This window comes from Parus major, chromosome 2 (assembly GCF_001522545.3).
Source record: "Parus major isolate Abel chromosome 2, Parus_major1.1, whole genome shotgun sequence".
NCBI classification, from domain to species: Eukaryota; Metazoa; Chordata; class Aves; order Passeriformes; family Paridae; genus Parus; species Parus major.
Window position 1 is genome coordinate 102,925,152 of NC_031769.1, and position 20,255 is coordinate 102,945,406.

The 20,255-nt window shown below is 37.8% G+C and overlaps 1 protein-coding gene across 6 annotated transcripts; it reads left to right on the plus strand.

Moving 5' to 3' along the window:
- The first annotated feature begins 154 nt into the window (after positions 1 to 154).
- Positions 155 to 19,437, plus strand: METTL4 (methyltransferase like 4). 6 transcript variants are annotated; one of them, XR_001519703.2, is made up of 10 exons: positions 155 to 262; positions 939 to 1,453; positions 2,167 to 2,229; positions 5,844 to 6,210; positions 8,328 to 8,397; positions 10,195 to 10,369; positions 10,571 to 10,677; positions 11,271 to 11,359; positions 16,429 to 16,540; positions 17,649 to 17,756. XR_001519703.2 is itself a non-coding variant. In XM_015619460.2 (9 exons), exons 2-9 carry the CDS (start codon positions 1,022 to 1,024, stop codon positions 17,792 to 17,794), a joined length of 1,449 nt encoding a protein of 482 aa, XP_015474946.1. In that variant the 5' UTR covers positions 155 to 262; positions 939 to 1,021; the 3' UTR covers positions 17,795 to 19,437. The 6 variants fall into 6 exon arrangements, 5 of the variants coding, with proteins under 5 accessions (XP_015474946.1, XP_015474948.1, XP_015474947.1 ...); XM_015619460.2 differs by lacking the exon at positions 16,429 to 16,540 and having other exon boundaries at positions 17,649 to 19,437; XM_015619462.2 differs by having other exon boundaries at positions 16,429 to 17,767.
- The last annotated feature ends 818 nt before the right edge of the window (positions 19,438 to 20,255 follow it).

The window sequence follows — 20,255 nt, forward strand, 5'->3', positions numbered from 1 at the left end:
GCAGCGCCGAGAGGAGGGGAGGAGGGAATGGAGGGGCGGAGGGAATAGAGGGGAGGAGGGAATAGAGGGGAGGAGGGAATAGAGGGGAGGAAGCAATGGAGGGGCGGAGGGAATAGAGGGGTGGAGCGAATGGAGGAGAGGAGCGAATGGAGGAGAGGAGGAGCGAATGGAGGAGAGGAGCGAATGGAGGAGAGGAGGAGCCCAAGCCCCGGAAGGGCTCAGGGACGGGCCATGGCCGTACAGCGACATGGCGGCGCCCGCGGTGAGTGTGTGCCAGACGCTGCCGGGCCTCGGCGAACCCCGGGCTTTTCTCCAGCCGCCGAGAATTTTCCTGGCGAACAGCCCGAGCTCTCGGTCCCTGTGTGCCCTCGGGGATAGGAGTCGGCCCCTGCCTTTGCTGCTCCCGGGTGCCGTCATTGTGAACCATTTCTCTATGTATACGTATGTGTGTGTGTAGATACAATGTATGCATATGTATATAGTGGGTATGTATGCATATATGTGTGTGTTTATTTGTAAATATATATAGCGTATGTCTATATATAGTGTGTGCATATATGTAGTCTATATAGCACGTGTGTAACATACGTGGTAAAGATATGTAGTGTAAATGCATATATATTTGGTGTATATACAGTGTATAGATATACACACGTATCGTATAGTCTTAGACATAATTGGAGTGTCATAGGACTGTTTTCTGACTTGCTAAAAAGAGACAGAGTAAGCACATACCCTATAAAAGTATGGAAAGTCATATAAAATTGGGTTACTACAAAAAATGTAGTGGCATGGGGATCAACATGAGGAAAACAGCTGAAGTCAGCAGTTTCAGCAGTGTGCCCTGTGTGAGCATGGAAATGTCTGTCAGAAGAGATGTGCTAGTTTATTAAACAGTGGTAATTCTGTAAAGTGAATTCTTATAAAAATTCCCACAGGAGGAGGTTGCTCCAGGAAGTGCAGATGGTTGGTGAAGGCTGTGGTTTCAGGGAGCTGATTTTTCGTCCTGAAAAGGGGACTTATGATGTCTGTGGTACATCGTCTGACAGCGGGATGGCTTGTGGATCATCTCTCTTTCATCAACCAGTGTGGCTATGAGATCTGTGACTCCTTTGCACACCCTGGTGGTGTCACTCACAGTACTTCTGTCACATCTACTGAAGACTATTACAGCATTTCTACTTTTGCTGCCACGCCCTCATCAAGCGGTGGTCCTCCTTATGATCCTGGAGATGCCGTAGAAGCAGAAGGTAAAAGAGCAAAAATGAGATATGTGTTTCGGGAGGAGTTCTTTGATATTTCTAAGCCCCATATAGCTGCAGCTTGTGAGGAGCAGCCGTGTCAGGGATGCCCTGAGGTGAGTCTGACAGGAATAAAGGCCAACAGCAGCAGAGAGGAATATCAAGAAGGAGCAAAGAGTGACAATGGAGATTCTCTTGCCACTGCTAGGAAGGTATGTTCTCTGTAACATAGTAAATTACAGTAATCCCTTGATAAGTATTATTCTGCTAATATTGTTTTGCATAACTAAGTCTTTTGAGGTAGTGTAGAAGAGTGGGAACTTCGAAGGATATTCTTGTGCCACTCATGTGAGTACTATACATTCTGTGTCTCATAAACAGTGGATTGCTCCTGAGAGCATCTGACACTGGTTGTGGTCAGGTACACAGCCTGAAACTGTGGTAGCTGTTGAGATTGTGCAGATTCGTGAGTTGGGAAGGACAATATGAATTTACTTTAAGTGCTGTTCAGTACTGTTCCATGTGGGCATGAGAAAATAAGAGTCACTTGTGTAAACCAATAAATGTAATCACAGAGAATAGTTAATATTTTTATTTTATTAGTAAACTGCACTAGGCAGCTGAAACTTTTAGTATGGGCCCAAAGAGGCATGAGCACAATCTGTGCACTAGGTACCTTCAGATCCTAGTGCCATGAATAATTTAGAGCAGCTTTAAGCCTGTGTACCTTGTGAATGCCTGCAGCAGTTTAGTTTCAGATCTTTTTGCTTATTTGACTTGTACTTGTGATAGTAAAAAGAGATGGAAATTTTTGTCTGGTTTTAAAGAGGTAGGTTTTAATTCAGGTATGTTTGATTTTTTTCCCTGTTTTATTTCATTGTGGAATTGTTTGTTTTTTTGTTGTTGCTTTTTGCCAATTCTGCAGAAGCGTAAAAGGAAATGTGTATTCAACCAAGGTGAACTGGATGCTTTGGAATACCATTCAAATGTAAGTTGGAAAAAATGTATTATTTTGCAAGTACATGCTGCTTGACTTTGGGTGTGTGCAGAGTGGAGGGCATGGTTGCAAACAAATTCTGTTTTTGTAGCTTGTTCCACTGGTGCAAAGAAGGAAAGGGAAAGGAAGGTCAGTCTCTCCAATCGTTATATGAATTCATGCTTACAGAGTAGATCTTCTGTGTAGATATATGTGAAACTGCATCTGAGACATTACAAAGAGCTGGAAGCTGCATGCACAAAGTAACTTGTACTGTTATAGATAACTGAACATCATGTTGTGATGAGTTGAATATTAGGAAGTGATCGATTTGAAATTGGCAGCATAACCCATTCTGAATAGCAGCTCCTCAGTGTTTCAGGACACTGTACTGAGTTACTCAAAGCTTTTGTGACCTTTGAAGCAAATGTGCTTCAAAGTATCTTATTCTGCAATTGAAAAAAAAAAAAACAAACCACCTTTCTCTAACGTTTTATATTGTCCTACTAAAGGATTATGCATTGATTGGAATTCAAATCTGTGTGCTTATGTCAGTGATGTGCTGGTGGAGATACAAGTGATTAACACTGAAGCATAATAGTCAATCATAGAAATGCAATCTGTAGGTAATGCTTGATGTATTTTACTGCTTTCCCAAATAGTGATGTGAGCCTGAACTGGGAGCTACACTTGCTTTCTTTCCTTTGACAAAGATGTTAGTCATATTGGGCTTTTTGCTTAAATCTGTTCTGCTTGAACTACATTTAGATGACTATGCTTTTTTGCCTTTTACATGGCAACAATCTTGTAGTAAATATTTGCAGCTTGCTGATACAGTGTAGAGGTCCTGTGATTATTTCTGTGGGTAAGCTGTGCATGTGCAAAAAATCACCTTAAAGGAAAAAACTGAAGTTCAGCATGAAGTTTCATACATGAGTATGAAAAGTTCAAGGCAAAAATAAAATCCTTCAACAGTAGAAATAAGGAAAGAAATGAACAAAAGAAGTTTGATGTCTTGGAGCCTTGTTTAACTTCAAATGATATTTGGTAAATATGTGGAAAAGACAGTTTGGAAAAATCTGTGACCCCAGTTAGCCTCTTAGATTATTCAGAGATTAGAAAGTAGTATTGGGTTTTTACTGTATTTGTGTTGTTGAAGGTTATAGCTCTGCAAGTCAACCCAGATTATTTTGGCACATATTTGTATCTGTAGAGTCATTGTCAAAAAACCCAAACAACCCCAATTTTATTTCTGCAAGTGAATCTATGAATTTTAGCTATTGAATCCATTTATGAATTTCAGTCAGAGTCAACATAGGGAACAGTACAAAATATGCTAAATTCCTTCAGCAGCCGTTTGGTAAAACTCCTGCTTCAATAGATTGATAGTCAGGAGACTTTGTCCACTTTGTCCACCTGTGAGTTAATGCATGCATGTAAGAGGGTGTAGTTTCTAAAGATATATTTATTAATTCTGTTGAAACAGTATGAACTTCTCTTATCACAAACCAAGGTACTAAAAATTTATGACTCTGTACTCTCTGATATCTAGAGGTGGCACTATTATATTACTAAAAAAAATTTCTTCCCCTGTCACTAATCTGGGAATTGTAATAAGGCATATTTTGTAAAACCCTCTTGTAATCTTGAAGGTTCTGTAATCAGAAGCATTTGAAACTGCAGTATGTATTTGAGACATTTAATAAAGCCCCTGTAACTGACAATGGACAAATGGATAAACACACCTGACTGACTGACAATCAAAAGACATAAAGGCTCCATGATTTGGATATAAAATGGTGTGGGGGGCAAAGATTCAATTTTGGATAAGCAGTGTTAAAGTGAGAGGTGTGGCTTTAAAGCCCGGGAAAAGTAAATTCCACCCTCTGCTTCAGGAGATGTGCCCTGTGAGCCCAGGACGAGTTGCCCCATCTGCAGACCCCTCCTGGGGTTGCAGCTCAGGGTGTTCTGATTTGTTTTGTGCCCCTGGGTTTCGCCCTTGCAATGTCCCTATTAGACCCTGACCTAAAACTCCACCCTGGCTCTGTTCCATAAAACCCCCACCTTGCCTCTGGTCTGTGTTCTCTGTCTCTGGATTTGCGCTGAGTTTGTTCCTGTGTTGAATAATTGGTTTCCTGACATTAACCAAGCAGAGACCCGTCTCATTGCATCCCATGTTGGTCACCAGAATCCATAACCTCCCTGAACTTGATCCTGCAGCTGCAGAACACAGCAAAACGGGTCTCTAAATTTTGTGAAGGTGCTGAAGTAACAGTGTATATAGGTCCAACAATTGTGTCATCCTGGACAAACAGGCTATTTGAGAAGTTTGCCACTTAGAAAAGTTGCAAAAATCAAATTCTGATACTTTGATTTACTGATTGTACTTCTGTCTTACTGTAAAATGCACAGACTGTTGTTTTATGAAGTGAATTGAAATGTGGAAAATTACGGTTTTTTAGATCCCAGCATACATTTCAATTAAAAATATGTTCATGGGCACAGTAACTTGAAATTAAATTAGAATTTTAAATTAAACTTCAGATAATTGCTTTGAAATTTGAAATTCAAATGTTTGCTTGAAACAATTATATTCCACGTCTGTTGTCTGAAATGTTTTATTCAGTAGTTTTGCATTCTTTCTTTCTCCAGCCTTCTAATTATTGTAACTTTACCAAAAAATGAAAACCAGCAACAGAAGTTAGCATGGTGTCCTGGTTTATGGCTGGGATAGAGTTAGTTTTCTGCTTGGTAGCTGGACAGCTAACACAGAGTTGATAGAGTGGGAATGCTCCAAATGAAAAATAAACCCAAGTTATTAAAAAAGCCCCAGAGTCATAGTGAAAGCTAAATATCTTGCCTGAATGTCTGCACCCAGCTGCATCTGCTTTGTCCCTTCCAGCCTGGTCAGGATAGATCAGAAAACATCAAAGATTTTCATTTTGGGTTTAACATGAGGATAATGTTGACAGCAACAAATTAAGATATTGGTGTGTTAAGCAGTGCTTACCCTAAGTCAAGGAGTTTTCAGTTTCCTGTGGTCTGCCAATGAGCAGGTACAAAAAGGAAGCTGGGAGGGAACATGGCCAGGACAGGTGTCCTGAATTGGCCAAAGAGATATTCCATGCATAGGATGTCATGATCACTATATAAACAATGGGAGTTGGCCAGGAGCCATGGATTTACTAGTAAGGGAGGGGCTAGACATCAGTCAGTACGTGGTGAGTAGTCGTATTGTGCGTCAGTTGTTTCTCTTGGGTCATACTTCTCTCACTTCTGCTTTTTCATAATAAAAATAAGGATAATAATTAATTTTGTTTCCATTTTTAAACTGTTCTTATAGCAGCCCATGAGATTTGCTTTTTTCCTTGGATTCTTCTGCCCACCAGGGAGTGGGAGGCATGTGGTGTGGGTGAATGGGTGTGTGGTACTTGGTTGCCAGCTTGGGTTAGACCAAGACACACACCTTATTATTGTGCCTTTGTAGCTTTTGATCTCAGTAATTGGCAAGGTTCCTTTTCCCTACCTGCAGATTGAAAATATTTTGATTTCAGTTGCATTTCCTGGTCAAGTGGACACTTGAAACATCTTTTCTTTTTTCCTTTGTTTTTATTGTGACCATACAGGTCAGGAAGCTCATTTGGGAAGGCACTTTGCATTTAGTCCAAGAGGGACTCAAAAGTGGTTTTCTTCACCATACTACTGCAAAGCCCAGTTCCAGGAAGAATAATGTTCCTCAACACATTGTCTGTGGGTTGGCTGAATTATGTGAAATGGCAAAGCAGTTTCCAGCTGTGGATGAAAGTGACCATCAAGCTGTACATGTGCTAGAGGAGGAAATCTCCAGGGCAGAGCAGGACCTGCTTTCGTGTGTTACGGAAAACAGCTCAAACTGTGCGAAGATAATTGTGTTAATGGGGCAGAAATACTTAGTACCACCAAAAAGCAGTTTCCTCTTATCTGATATTTCATGTTTACAGCCCCTGCTGAACTGTAAGTATCTTTAGGTATTAGAATTTACCCCTTTTCTCCTGCCCAAGAAGGGCAGTTAATGTCAAGATAACTCAATGAACAGATTTTAATACACAGCATCACAAATGCTGCTGCAGGCTTTCAAGGTGTTATTTCTAACTTTGTGCAAATAGGCAAGGACTTTCAAAGGGATCTTGAGGGGTTAGGGAATCATGTCATGAGGGAATTATTTGTCTCCAGGAGGCTCCTTTAAAAATCTCAGCCAAAATACAACAGTTTGTGAATGTGTTCTGAGCCGCTGTCAGCATGGAAGTCACAAGAATTGGGACTAGCTGTGCTCCTGGGTCTCTGTCCCACAGGATGAGCCTTTAGCATAGGTAGGTCCATGTTGCTGCTGAAGTGGTGGTCCTGCTGTCTTGATTTGACCATGGGGAAGAGATGAGATAATGCACCTTAAAGCAAATGTTCACTTACAGACTCATCCACTTCAGTGGCAGGGTCTTTTTAGATTGGAATAACCTGGTCGTGGAACAAAGCCCAGTATGCCCCAGGGAAGGTAACAGTTTGAGAGGCTGTTGCATCAAGCTGGAAGGCAACACCACTTTAGCAAGAGCACCAGTAGCAAGCATGACTTGACTTGACTTTTCAGCTGCTATGCTTCACAGCTGAGAGTGTTGGCTTATGCAAAAATCAGTGACAGGGAAATGGGGGGATTTTAGAACAAGTACTCTGTAAAAGTAGGTCAAAAGCTATACAAGCCACTATCCTCAGCCCTAAGCTGACAGCATGCATTGGTCTTCAGTGCCATTCCATTAGCTTTCAAATTGACCTTCATTTTTACTATTAGTATTAGTATTATTTTTATTACTATCAGTCACAGCTAGGCTTTATCAGACAGTTTACAGGAAAGATGTTGCCTGTGAGCAAGAGTTGGGCATTACTGCTCTACCGTCTAAACAGTAATTTTATGTTTTTTAACTGCACATGAGAAGAGAGGAAACATGTGACTTAGACATTATATTTTTTTAATTTTGCTTTTTATTGTGAAGATATTCAGGAGATAGAATCTTACTGTCTACATAATGATTTTGCATTTGAAGTCCAGAATCTAGCTCGTTAGCTGTTTTCATCTGTAGGAAAGAAAGAAGATTATTATCACTCTGCTACCACTCTGCAGAGTTGAGCATATAAGATTCTCCAAGGAGTTGCAGTGCAGTCCAAGAAATCTGAGCAAATGCTTTTGAAATAAACACCAGTGAATGTTAACATAATGCCCTGACTGTAGACTTTTTTTTCTGACTAAGTCTGCTGTCCATTTTAATTATTATTTTTCTCCTTGTCTTTCATGTGCCAAAAGAGAAGAATTTCTTGCTGGTCAGTCCAGTGTAAGGATAACACCTCCAGTGTTAAATGAATAAGAAGCTGTAATCACATTTTATGAACATCAGATACTAAGCTGTTGTTCTTACCATCAGACTCAATGAAAGAACAAATATGTTCTCTGAAGAAATGAAATTGGGGAGTTCTATTTTTTTTCATGCATGTGTTCTGTATCTTTTTTCCTCCAGCTAAAGTAAACTCGGCTTCTCCCATGAAAACTCTTTCAGTTTTTTTACTCTTGTTCATTGATTCCCATTTTATACACTGTGTCTAGCTATCTGTCTCTCTTTACCTCCAGTATTGGAAAACAGTTTTCTAGGGCTGGCTTGAAACTCTGCATGTCCCTGTTGGCCTGATAGAAGATCAAACAGGACAGGAATCTTGCATTCAGGGCTGTAGCTTTTCACTCAGCTGGGTGCCTCATTACATAGCTTCTGTTGGGAAACTTGGAAAAAATTTTATTTTTGATACTTACACTCTACTGTTCTTTTTTTTCCCTGTAAGTCCTAGAGATATTCAAAATTTCTTGGAGGGATCTGACACAGATCACATCAAAGTCCTTTCCTTAGGTAATCAGCCTAAAAATTTTGAATTTTCTGGATATGATTATCTGCATTAAGCATGTCAAAAGTCTTTTAACTTCTTATTTGGAAATAAGAGAAGAAATTTGCAGTTTTGCTGTTTATCTCTTTTAACTCATAGATATTTTTTAAAGCTAATTTACTGGCTTTTTTTTTTTATTTAATTTCACTTGCCAGACAAGAAAAAATATGATGTAATTGTGATTGATCCACCATGGGAGAACAAGTCTGTTAAAAGGAGTAACAGGTATGTTTTATAGTAAAATCAAACAAACATTGTCATTGTAGCTTACAAAGGGTAATTAACATTTTAATATATTGATCCAATCTAGGACCAGTATAGCTGTGAGACTGTAGCTTAAACTTGTAAATATTTTGACCATGCTTGCCTTCAGATCTATGGACTGTTTTAGGTGTTTTTCTGAGATGTGTTGGATGCTTGGCATACAAAATATTTACAAGAGTAGATCTTAAATTATCTAGCTGGTGAGAAGATTTTAGTCCTTTACAAAGCAAGTATGGATTCTGCTGTTTTGTAGGGCCCAGGTCATGCAGATACTAGTTTGTAATTAATAGGGTTACTTCAGTGGGCATAAAGCTAGATAAATGTGTAAGTATTTCCAGGACTGAAATCTTGCTCCAAAGTTTGAGTGGGTTTTTATTTAATTTGAGGTGTAGCTTCAGTCTAATGTTTAGAAGAACATGATGATGCAGCAGTAAAACCCTCCAGTGCAATAGGAACTCTGAGTACTGTAGTTTATGAAGTCATTAACTTAAATTTTTATGGGCTTTCTTCACTGCTGAGTAACATCATGTTTATGGCAGTGGAGTTCTCTTGGCTACCATAGAACTGTATCTGTTTGAAAGAAGGGTAGACAGGAAATATGGCCTTAAAACTTTTTAGGATAAAGTTTGCTGGAGCTTTTGAAACTTATGAAGACATAGTTTGAAGATGGAGAGACTGATGGGTAGGCTTTCCTTTGAAAACCTTCAGGAACCTGTAGAAACTCTCATTCAGATGTCCATCTTGAGTATATAAGGTACTCAGAGAATAATTGTACTTACTAGCATAACTTAGTCACCAAGATCTTCTCTCCCTTATAAAATAAAGGCAAAAAGTGGAAGAGATATCACTGCTCATAATTATCTTGTTGGCAGTTAATCATTGTGAAGCATTTCTCATCTGGGTGAATCTTTTTTCCTCTGGAAAATCTAGTCCAGGAGTTATTTTGGATTTTATCCTTGTTTACTGTTTCTCACTGAAGTATTGTGTGGTACCCATAGGGTGGCCGTTGATTTTCATTAGGCAGTGTGCCAATATTTCTGGTGCTGCAATGTGTAGGTTCTTACAGTTTATTAAATAGTGTAGAATTGCATCCTGAAAAAAAATGGTAGCACAGGCCAGGATCTGGGAGGCATCCTGGATTCACTGGTATAGCATTCAGTTAGCTCATAAAAGTGCAGATTGGTTTTGAATAACCTAAGGAACTTTACTTGGCTGGTAATTAAAAAAAACTAACAACTTCTGAAAATAATTGGAGAAATCATTGTCTTTTATGACCTCTTAACTTGCCATTCAAATTAGTATTGCCCTTGCAAGTCACTTTCACTTGTCATTTCCATTCAGTAGAGAGTTTATTATGAGAAGTGAATAGTATTACATTGTCTAAGAAGCTACTGTTCACTAAATAGCTTTGTTCTGGCACAAAGAAGAGAAAACTGAATTACATCTGATAGTTCTTAAATGAAGCATGGGCTTCTAAACTTCTTCAGAGTCACAACTCACAATGCTTTATTTTGAGGGATAGTGGAAATACATAGTTCAAGGTTCTGCTCAGTAAAATTTATGTACTTACCCTAATGATTTTATATAAAATCCCTCAGAATTGTCCACTAGGTGTCAGTCTTGAACTATTTTTATGACTTAGATTGTCAGGCGGTAATTCTTGAAGTGACTGCTCTGTGTAGTTTTTAAACCATTTGTGTTGCTTTGCAATTTTTATGGTTGGTATATGCTAATTGCTTTCTCACTATACTGGCATAGGTACAGCCACTTGTCTTCATGGCAAATCAAGCAGATCCCTGTACCAGCACTAGCTGCTCCAAATTGTCTTGTAGTCACATGGGTGACTAATAGACAGAAGCACTTACGTTTTGTTAAGGATGAACTTTATCCTCACTGGTCGGTGAAAACACTTGCTGAGTGGCACTGGGTAAAAGTAAGCTCTCAATTTGTTTTGTTGTTTTCTTGGACGTGCACTATGATACTTTATGTTCTTCTAATTTTTCTACTTACTATCATGTGTTTCTGTATTTGAAAGCTATGATATCACTATCCTCCTCTTTATAAAGGAAAAGGTCTTGGAAAAATATGGTATATTAAAATCTTCTGCTGTATATTTTTAACTCTCTTGTGTCAGATTACTACAGCTGGAGAATTTGTATTGCCTTTGGATTCTTTGCACAAAAAACCCTATGAAGTTCTTGTATTAGGGAGATTTCAAGCAGATGTAAAGGAAGCCTTAAGGTATGTCAGGATATTTATGGTGTCTTTTTTTGCATCTGCTAGGATTCCCTTTGTATGTATCACTTGCTTGTAATGCATTATAATGTCCCAAAATCTCTTGGCTGATTGTGGACCTAAAGATACCCTTATTAGCTTTGGAATAAGAGAGTGTCTTAGTGAGATTAAAGGATGGAACCCTTGTCTGTTCTTTTTGTCTGCTGTCTTGGGGAACTGTCCGGGAGAAAAGCCTTGTGGACAGGGCTTCCTTTACTGACTGGTTCTCTTGGACCACAAGTCCTTGGCACAGGCTGATGCCATTTTGGGGATGCTGCTGTTGTTCCACACATGAAGATATACTGGACTGCATTGTTTGTTCTCAGTGGCTTTGCATGGCTGTTTTTTACCATGTTTTGTCTCAAGCCTCAATGATTTCATAAACTGTCATTTTATATGATATGTCTGAGCAACACTTGACTTCCCTTGGACTTCCCTGAAGTTTGTAAATAAACATTCTGTGTATTATCTCCCATCTGGCGTAGCTCTGTGAGAGCTGTAGCATCACATTGGGTAGCATTCATTTTCATGTTTCTTTTCTTTTCTGATTTATATGGCAGGAAATCTGAATGTGTTCTTCCAATTCCAGAGCATCAATTAATTGTCAGCATACCCTGCAGTCTGCATTCACATAAACCTCCTCTTGCTGGTATGTTTTGGTTTTTTTGCCTAATGTTTCTTTAGCTCAGTGGACTCAAATGCCTCATTCTGGGATGTGCATAGAAATGCCATGATTTCCCATTTGCCAAGCAACTTTACTTAACAGAAGTTGTGGTTCCTCAGCATTTCTAAGTGTTCTGAAGCAGCTCACTCTTGGTCTCCAAAAATGAATATGAGAACTATAACTTCAAGTATTACTGTGTGAACATTTTGGGTAGACATGTAGAAAATATGTTGCCTTTTTCAAAATTTTTCTTTTGAATACTGCAAAAACAGTTTTATAGACACTTTGTATAAGAAGTTGTGACAAACGACCTAAAGTACCTTGTGAAGGAGAGAACTTTGGGAATATATAAAATAGAAAAGCAGAAACCTCTTTCTTTATTATGTTATCCTGAAAAAATGTTAACATATCTGCATGAATTGATTATATGCCTGCAGTACTATTATGCCTTTAAATCAAAAAACCTAATTATCTAAAGACTGCTAATAAGAGGCAACAAATAAGGCATGCCCTGCTTGTTTCTGAGGAGTTGTATTTCACTCTCTGAAATTGATGCAGTAATTCCAGCCAGCTGGTTAGTGTGGGTATAAATTCAACATTTTAGAGTTAGTCCAATGAATTGTTCTGGAGCACTTTCATCCATAGGAAGTGGTACTTTCATCATTACAGCACCTTAGAACCTTGCAAGGCTGTGGTAAGAAATATGATTAATACCTCTCACAAGAATGATTTCATCCTCCACCAAGGGGGAAGTTCAAGAAGGGTCTGCAAATATTCCAGGTGTTTTGTATTCACATCAGAAAAGGCAGGTAGAAGAAATGTTTAATGCTCTTTGAGAGGAGAGGTGACATGCTTTGCTTCACTGATATGCTTTCCTTTTTCTCTTCTGAAGGGGTAGAACTACTTTTGATCTGAACAATTGTTGTACCTTCATGGATGCTTTGAAATTTGTGTTTGGGGTTTGAATTTATTAAATTACCATAAAAAAAATTATATATATATATATAAATATATGTGTGTATATACACACACACACACACACACATATATATATATATATATTTACACACACATACATACAGCTGCCCCTCTGTTGAAAAACTAGTAGAAAGGACATACTTTGGTTAGCTAAAAACAGAAAAAAAAGAAAGGCAATTTTAGGAGTGTTTTTTGCCATCCCAAAGCCACATTGTTAAGAGTTAGAGCTACAGCAGAAAGTATATGTGTCGATTTAAGCTAATGAACAGTGGGGTGCTTATTTATGAGGCTGTCACCTAGGGTCTCTTTAGCAGTCCAATACTTAGCAAAAAACTTGGACACAAACAGGAAACTTCTGAGGTATCCTAGGGTGCAAACCAGCCATTTGGATGTATTGCAGAAAATTTTAGTGCAACAATGGTCCTTGGAACAGTTCTTTTGTAGGGCAGAATCTAGAAACCATATGGGAGAATACTTTATAAATTATAATCCTGAGTGGACTTTAAAAGGAACAGTCCTTGCTAATTTCTTGTGTGTATTTCTTGAATCTTCACTTGAGTTATAGGATTTGATACCATTGTGCAGCATTTATGTTTCTCTTTGAAAAAATTAACTTGCTGTGGAGCAATATAAATGATTTTAAAAGTTTTTGTGAAAATCCACATATATCCTACAGTTTATTGGCAGGTCTTTGCAGAATATGGTTATGTAATGAAAAGGTAGACCATAAAGCAAATGCTGATTGACTTCTGTGCCATACAAGGTGTTGCTTTCATGACCAGCCAATATTCTCAAGCAGCCAGTAGAGAGCAGCTGAGCTACATCCTAGAGGGGTTCAGAAGAAATTTGAACAGAAGTAGGGATTTGGCAAGGGGGGAGAAGGACACTTGATGAGTCACACACATTCTTTATGTTTTGTTTAGTAGTAACAAAGCCAGAAATATTAGTATTTACTGATGCTGTCTGGCACTTTGTTTCTTATTACAGCAATAAAGGTTGTATGTTGGTACATATGTAGCCACTTAATGACTGATTATAAGAGTTTATCTCTCTGGGGGAAGAGAAAGATGTAAATTAAAGTAAGCCATCAAAAAGAGATGTTTGTATTCCTACAGTGCATTTAACCATGAAATTGCAACTGTAGGGGTTTTTGGTGATGCATGTGCTGTGTTCAATGCTTAGAGCTCTAATATGTCATTGTAAATGTACTTAAGCTGCTTTATGCAAATGTGTTGAAATCAAATTTTATTACTCCAGGTTTTGATTCAAATAACAGCAGGTTTTCTTTCTAATTCAATTCAACGTTGCTCTTAGAGAGCACAAAAGATACTCTGTTACAGATATGTATGAAGTTCTAGGTAACTTCACAGCACCTTTTTTCCTTTTCCTGTATTACATATTGCTCTTGTTATAGCCATTGCTCTTCCAGTTTTTAAGTATGTGCAGTTATTGTTAGAAAATAATACTGTTGTGTAGGAGTTTGCCTAAAAGCACTGGAATTAATTCTTGGCTATGTTCTAACCAATTTGCATATATTCAGCAGAACTACACAATGAGAAGTCACGGGAACTCCCTCCTCCTGTGGCAGTGGCTTATTAGGCCGTGTTATAAAGGTTTTTTTTGAACAAAAAAAAGTAAATGCCTTTTGTTTCCTTATGTGCCTTGTGAGCCCTTGCTGTAAGACTAATTGATAGGTGCATCAGCATCTAGGTTAAACTTGGAAGTTCAGGAAAGATGCAGTGCTGTAAAGCCATCTTTGAACTGGATTTCAGATCATTTTCTGGTCCTGCTCTGTTCAGGGTTTAGACAAATTGGGCAATAAGGGCCTCTACATTGCAAACTCTTTTGAAGGGTTATTCTAAACTGAGATAACTGTGTGCTTTGTTCTTTGCATGGCTCACTGATCAGGCAGTGAAAAAGCAGACAGTTATTTTCATTTTATGTATCAAATTTGTCAATGCAGAACCTGCTTTTTAGGCAGTGGAAGTTCAGAAAATAAGGAGAAACTGTTGCTTGTTTCAAAGATAATTCTTTCTTTTGCTCACTTAAACATTTTTAGGAGGATTTAGGAGGATGCATTTAGGAGGATGCATCTTCACTACGTGTTTGGGATTAGGAGTATGCAGGTGTGGCAAGTCTCCTGCCTGATCACTTCAGAATGAAATGGGTTTTCTGGAACTGTTGTGTCTGCCAGCTGGCTCAGTGCTAGCTTCAGGTGTCCTAGGGCATTAGGTGCTCAAGTATAAGTACCTGAGTTGCTGTCATAGTGTTTGTGACACCTGCAAGTCACCTGCAAGTGATAAAGAATAGGCTCTTGATCATCTATTTAACCTGTTTCCTGTCAGTGGTATCTGTAAGTGGATAGAAGTAATTGTGTGCTGGGTTTTGCTTTTCAATCTATTCCTGTGGTAGAAAAACTCAATACTTAATTTTTCTACTGATGGAACTCCTCTAAGCTGTTTTCAGAGGAAAAAACCCAAGGGTTTGCTTGAGGGCTGCAGATCAGATCCATGTGTTAAGATAGCCTACTGGTCATATAAAGGTCTAGCAAAGAAATAATTTGTAACTTGAACACTGATTTTTCCGATTTTAAGGAAACCAGTGTAATGAGATTTTAAGCAAACAAAATTCAGCTCTTTTGATATGGTAATTTCGTTGCAGTGCAAGTTACTGCCTGATATGATTATGTAAATGCCAACAACCTAGCAATGAGGAATCACACTATAATGTAATCTCAAATTATATGTAATATGTCTCTTTTTTTAAAAAAAGCCCTTTGAGTTAAAAAAGATGCTGTCTCTGGCAGAAGGAGAGGGGGAGATTCCTGTGACTTCCTTTTTAAATTCTGTAATGAAATTGATAGAAAGACATGTTTCTTGTTTCTGCTGAACTGATGGGTTTCTTGGCTACCCCTTTTTGCTTTCTGGTGAACCAGTCTTTGAGGCTGGTTGAATCTTTGAAGTGTGGTTTTCAAATTTGTTCTTCTACGCATGAAAGTTTTTGGTGCCTATTAAAACTGCTTTAGATTACTGAACCTAATGCTATGATGATATTTTTAACTTACGAATTTTAAGTTCTGGGCAATCTGTTCAGTGTTTCAGCACCCTCATTGTAAACAATTGTTTCCTTATATCTAGTCTGAATTGATCTGATTTTAGTTTAGAACCTTTATCCCTTGTCCTATTGCTGCAGGCCCTGCTAAAATCAGCTTATTGCCTTCTTTCTTATATACCCCATTTAAGCATTGAAAAGCCACAGTAAGGTCTCCCTGGAGCCTTCTCATCTCCAAGATGAGCAACCCCAGCTCTCAGCTTGTCCTCCTAGGAGAGGTGCTTCAGCCCTCTGATCAAATTGTCAGCAAATTATGCACAAGAAATTCTTATCTTAATGGACCTATGAAAAGAAGAATAATTTTTAACACTTTTTTTATTATGATGGGTTTGCAAAGTGGTATTAAGCAGCTACTCATAAGTGGTGTCTAATTAGATGAACTCCCATGACACCAAACAGTGCATGAGTTTTCTGTCAGAATGTGCATTTTCTTCTAAACTTCCCAGACTCTTCTCTGCAAATGCTAGATTTGTTTAAACATTTTATCTTGCCTCTAAAAGAAGCAGGTTTTTGGAACAAGATGCCTTCTGGTAGCAGTATTTTTTAGATTAAAAGCTGCCTTGATGATAACCCATCTGAGACATTCATGTGACATTTGTTAAAGATTGGGAGAAGGCGAATAGATTTTTATGCCATGCCAAAACACAATAAAGCCTGGAAACACCCATTAAAAAATATTTATAGAAAAACTTTTAATATATTGGGGCTTTGGAAGAGGTGATCATGTAGGTAGGAAATGCATATGGGGTTGGCTAACACAAGAAAATGAAGTGGGTGCTCATCTTTCTGCAGCAGGAGTAATCCATGACCTGATCAGCTGGGGTCTCACATAGGGCATCTGTGATTGGCAAACTTAATGCAAAAAGTCAGTACTTGTATTGCACAAAAAAAAAAAAAAAAAAGAAAAAAACATTTCCTCTCATACTTTGGTGTATGATGTCTGGATGTGTTTTTGCTTTCTGCAGTGATCTTATCTGGAGAGACTGAGTGAAGCAGCAAAATGTCAGATTTATGAGCTGTATTTTTAAGTGACAGAATTCAGAAATCACTGGCAGATCTGATCTAAAAGTGACCAAGGTATCCTTTGGAAAGGGATATGTTTCCATAGTTTTTCTTTTATCTTCAGCGCCAAAACAAAAAACAACATGCAATTTTTAGTATAGCTAAGTTTTACAGTCTTTCTGCCTTCTCTTTGTTGGGTGGTCCTTAAACCATTGCTTTTCTCATTCATGTTTTTGTATACAATAACATTGTTGTAGCCATTTCATGAAACCTAGTTAAGGAGTCGCTTGGACCATCCACAGGCTAAATGGCTCTGTATGACCAGTAACACATTTAACAATGTACTCTTCGTAGTAATACTTTTCAAGTAAAAGGCAAGATCTTTTTCTATCACTCCAAGAATACTAGTCCTGATCAGTGACACAATTGACGTTAACGACAGACATCTTTATGTTTGAATTTATGCAGTAAAAATGCCTAATTATGAAAGAAATTTATGTTACTGAATAACATGAATACTGAATATTCTAAGAGAAATATCTCTTAGAATAAGAGATATTTCTATAACTATAATAATAGTTATAGAAATATCTCTTCAGCTGCTGGGTTGATACTGGAGCAAAAAATAGGTGCTGTATTTTTATAGCCCTTTTAGTGCTATACTTATTTAACTGATGTGTCTTATTTTATCTTTTAACAGTTGCCATTACAAAAATGCTTTTATTCCCTTTAAGGTACAGAGGAAAAGAGTGTGGTCTTAATTAAGGAAAGGGTCTATTTATTTATTTATTTTTAGAAGTATTGCCCCCTTGTTATTGGAGCTAAGTGAAGCTTTAGGAGGTGTTTGGTTGATATTAGTAAAAAATTCAGAACTCATCTATGTAGAGGCTGAAATAAATCCTCCTTCCCTTTCTCTAAATGAAAACCAATAAATCAAGGCTATTGAAGGCCTTGACAGTATTGTTCAGAATCTCAAGGGCACTTATTTAAAATTACTTTCTCACTATAAATAGTCCAGCTGTTTGATGAAACCTCTGAAATTAATTTGCTGTCTCTCCCTTTTTTAATGAAACATCCATTTTTTCATCTGCTAGCATCACAGGGGAGGTTTTACTTGTTTACTATTGTTATTTGTACCATTGTCATTGTTGTTGTCTTCTTTTTTTTTTTTCCTCTTGTGCAGCAGTTCTGGCAGAGTTTATCAAACCAGATGTGGAATGCTTGGAATTGTTTGCTCGCAACCTACAGCCTGGCTGGACCAGCTGGGGAAATGAGGTCTTGAAGTTTCAGCACATTGATTATTTCACTCTTCTCCAGAAAGAAAACTGAGCTGGGTCTTGGATATCTATATCTTCTGAAATATCACACCTTCCCAGGGGGCTCTTGAACTTAACTTTATTACTGATGGTGCACCTGAAGGTGACAGAAATAAAACCAATTGCATTTTAGTTAGAATTCTTTAAGTAGCAGGATATCTGTTCATTGAATGCTGTCTCCCTTTGTGTAAGATGGTCCCTTACTTTGATGATCTAAACATATTTAAATACTGATATTGTTACCAAAAATCAGTAAAGATAAGACTTCTTAGTTGCTGGTTAGCATTAAGAAGGCATTCTTTATTTGGCTGGATGCATGAGGGAGTATTTCCTGTGAAATACTGTGTATGCTGATTACAGAGAAAGCTCCTATTTATATGGGGTATTTTACATACATATTACATATATTACATACCTGTCTGAATAAACATAAAGATGATAATAATTTCCCCAAAATCAGTAACGTATGTTCCGTCCCCTTTGCACACTTGTTCCTCTGTCTCAGGGGTTTCTTTAGTGATTCCTGGTGGCCACCCCAAAATCATATTTGGCCATCCAGTGAACTGGTAAAAAGTTGGCATAACTGGAGGTTACTCTGCAGTTTTCCTTCTTGGTCAATGTTTAACATGACCCTAGAGAATAAGCATTGTGTATTTCTATAGGCTTGTGGTTTTTGAAGAATAATTGTATTAACCCACCAGCTGAAAACAATTCTTCATCTGTCAACAATGTTAGAGAGTAAATTCATCCCTGTTGTTTTTCAAACCTCAAGAAAATAAAGATATTTTAAAGTATTCTCACTGCAGCTTTCAAATCTGATCTGATAGCACATTGCTCCTGCTGTACTGTAGCTCTTGTGTTATTTTTAAAGAATTATAATGTTTTGTTTTTAAAGAGTCAATGGAAGTAAACAGTTTTGAATGATGCATATTTTCTTAAAGATTTTTTTGCAAAACAATGGATTTTGAACTGGAAATATTTATGAAGGCAATGTATCTTCCTGCATGTTTGTATGTGTCTGTCTGCCTCAGAGAAAATAAAAGGAACAGTGCTTATGTTTATTGGCATATGAATTCCTGACTGACCATATTCTATGTAAAATTACACTTTCAAAACAATTGGCAATTCCTTCTTTGTGTATATAGTGTTAAATTTTTGAATACATTGTAAATGATCAGTCTTAACATCTTAAAAATTCAGAAATTTTAGCAGATTATATGTATTTAAAAAAAAATAAATTATTTCCTTATGTTTTGGAACATTATAAAGCCATGCCAGTGAGCTGTATTTTTCAGCTAACATAAAAATGATCCCTTTAAAAAAATAAAAATTAAGGAATAGTACACTTTGTGTATCCTTTGCTGGTCTTAGATGTACTTTGAAAAATAGAAAGAAAATGTGATGAGACCTTTGCCACTTACTTGTTTGCAGCAGTAGAGGCAGAGGTGCTGGAGAAACTGATGTTATGATGGCAGACTCCTGAGTTCTGACTGTTTATAATGGAGAACAAAACATTGCTTAACTTCTTTACCTTCATTTCCATTTTGGTAGCCTGGTGAACCATGAAGATTTTTTTAAGTTAAACTTCAAATGTTAGCAGAGGGTTTTTTTGTAATTTTGTAATAAAAATGAAAATAAAAATTTGTGTCTTATTTGCTGACATTTTGTGCTGCATGATTTTATTTAGTCTGCATTTTAAGCTGTCAGTATGTAAGCAATCTTACCTACAGCTACAAGGGATAGAAGGTTCTTTATTTGCTTCTAGTTTTACAAGACATTCCCTACCTGGAGCTTCTACTTTCCCAGTCAGAATTCCCCTGCCTTCCCAAGGTGCTCTCATCTAGTACTAAATGATGTATGGGACTCAGTTGTGGAATAAATGGCAACTGCTGCACGTACCTTGTTTTCTCTTTGTATTCTACAAGACAGAAGAAGAAATGACAATATTGTCTGTTCCAATCTGCTGCTATGAACAACTCCAGATTATCTTTTTAATTACAACTAAAAGAAAGATGAACAGTTTTGGAGATCAGGAAACCACCTTTCTCCTTTGAGCTAAGCAGTAGACCCCTTCTAAGGGAATAATCTTCTTTAGGCTGTTTAAGAATTGATGACCTTATTAATTTGTCTTTTCTGTGGAGTCCCTTTGCAAATAGTGGCTTTCTAGAATCCTAGAATAATTAAGATTGGGAAAGACCTCTAAGATCAAGTTCTGCTGTTAACCTAACATTACTGTGTTCGCCACAAACTGAAGTAGCTGGGTTACTTCCAGCACCTGGGAATCCAGCCTCCTAAGTATGGCTTGTATGTAGAGGACTTGGGCAGGCGACTCTAAGCTTCTCAGGGTAAGTCAAAAGTTGAAGACTGGAACTTGTGTCATACCTGATCCTGTCCTAAATAGTTACAAAGTTGTGTCTTGGTTACCTGTTTGCTGCTTTTCCGCTGTTCTGGCCATGAAGAAAACCTTGTGAATA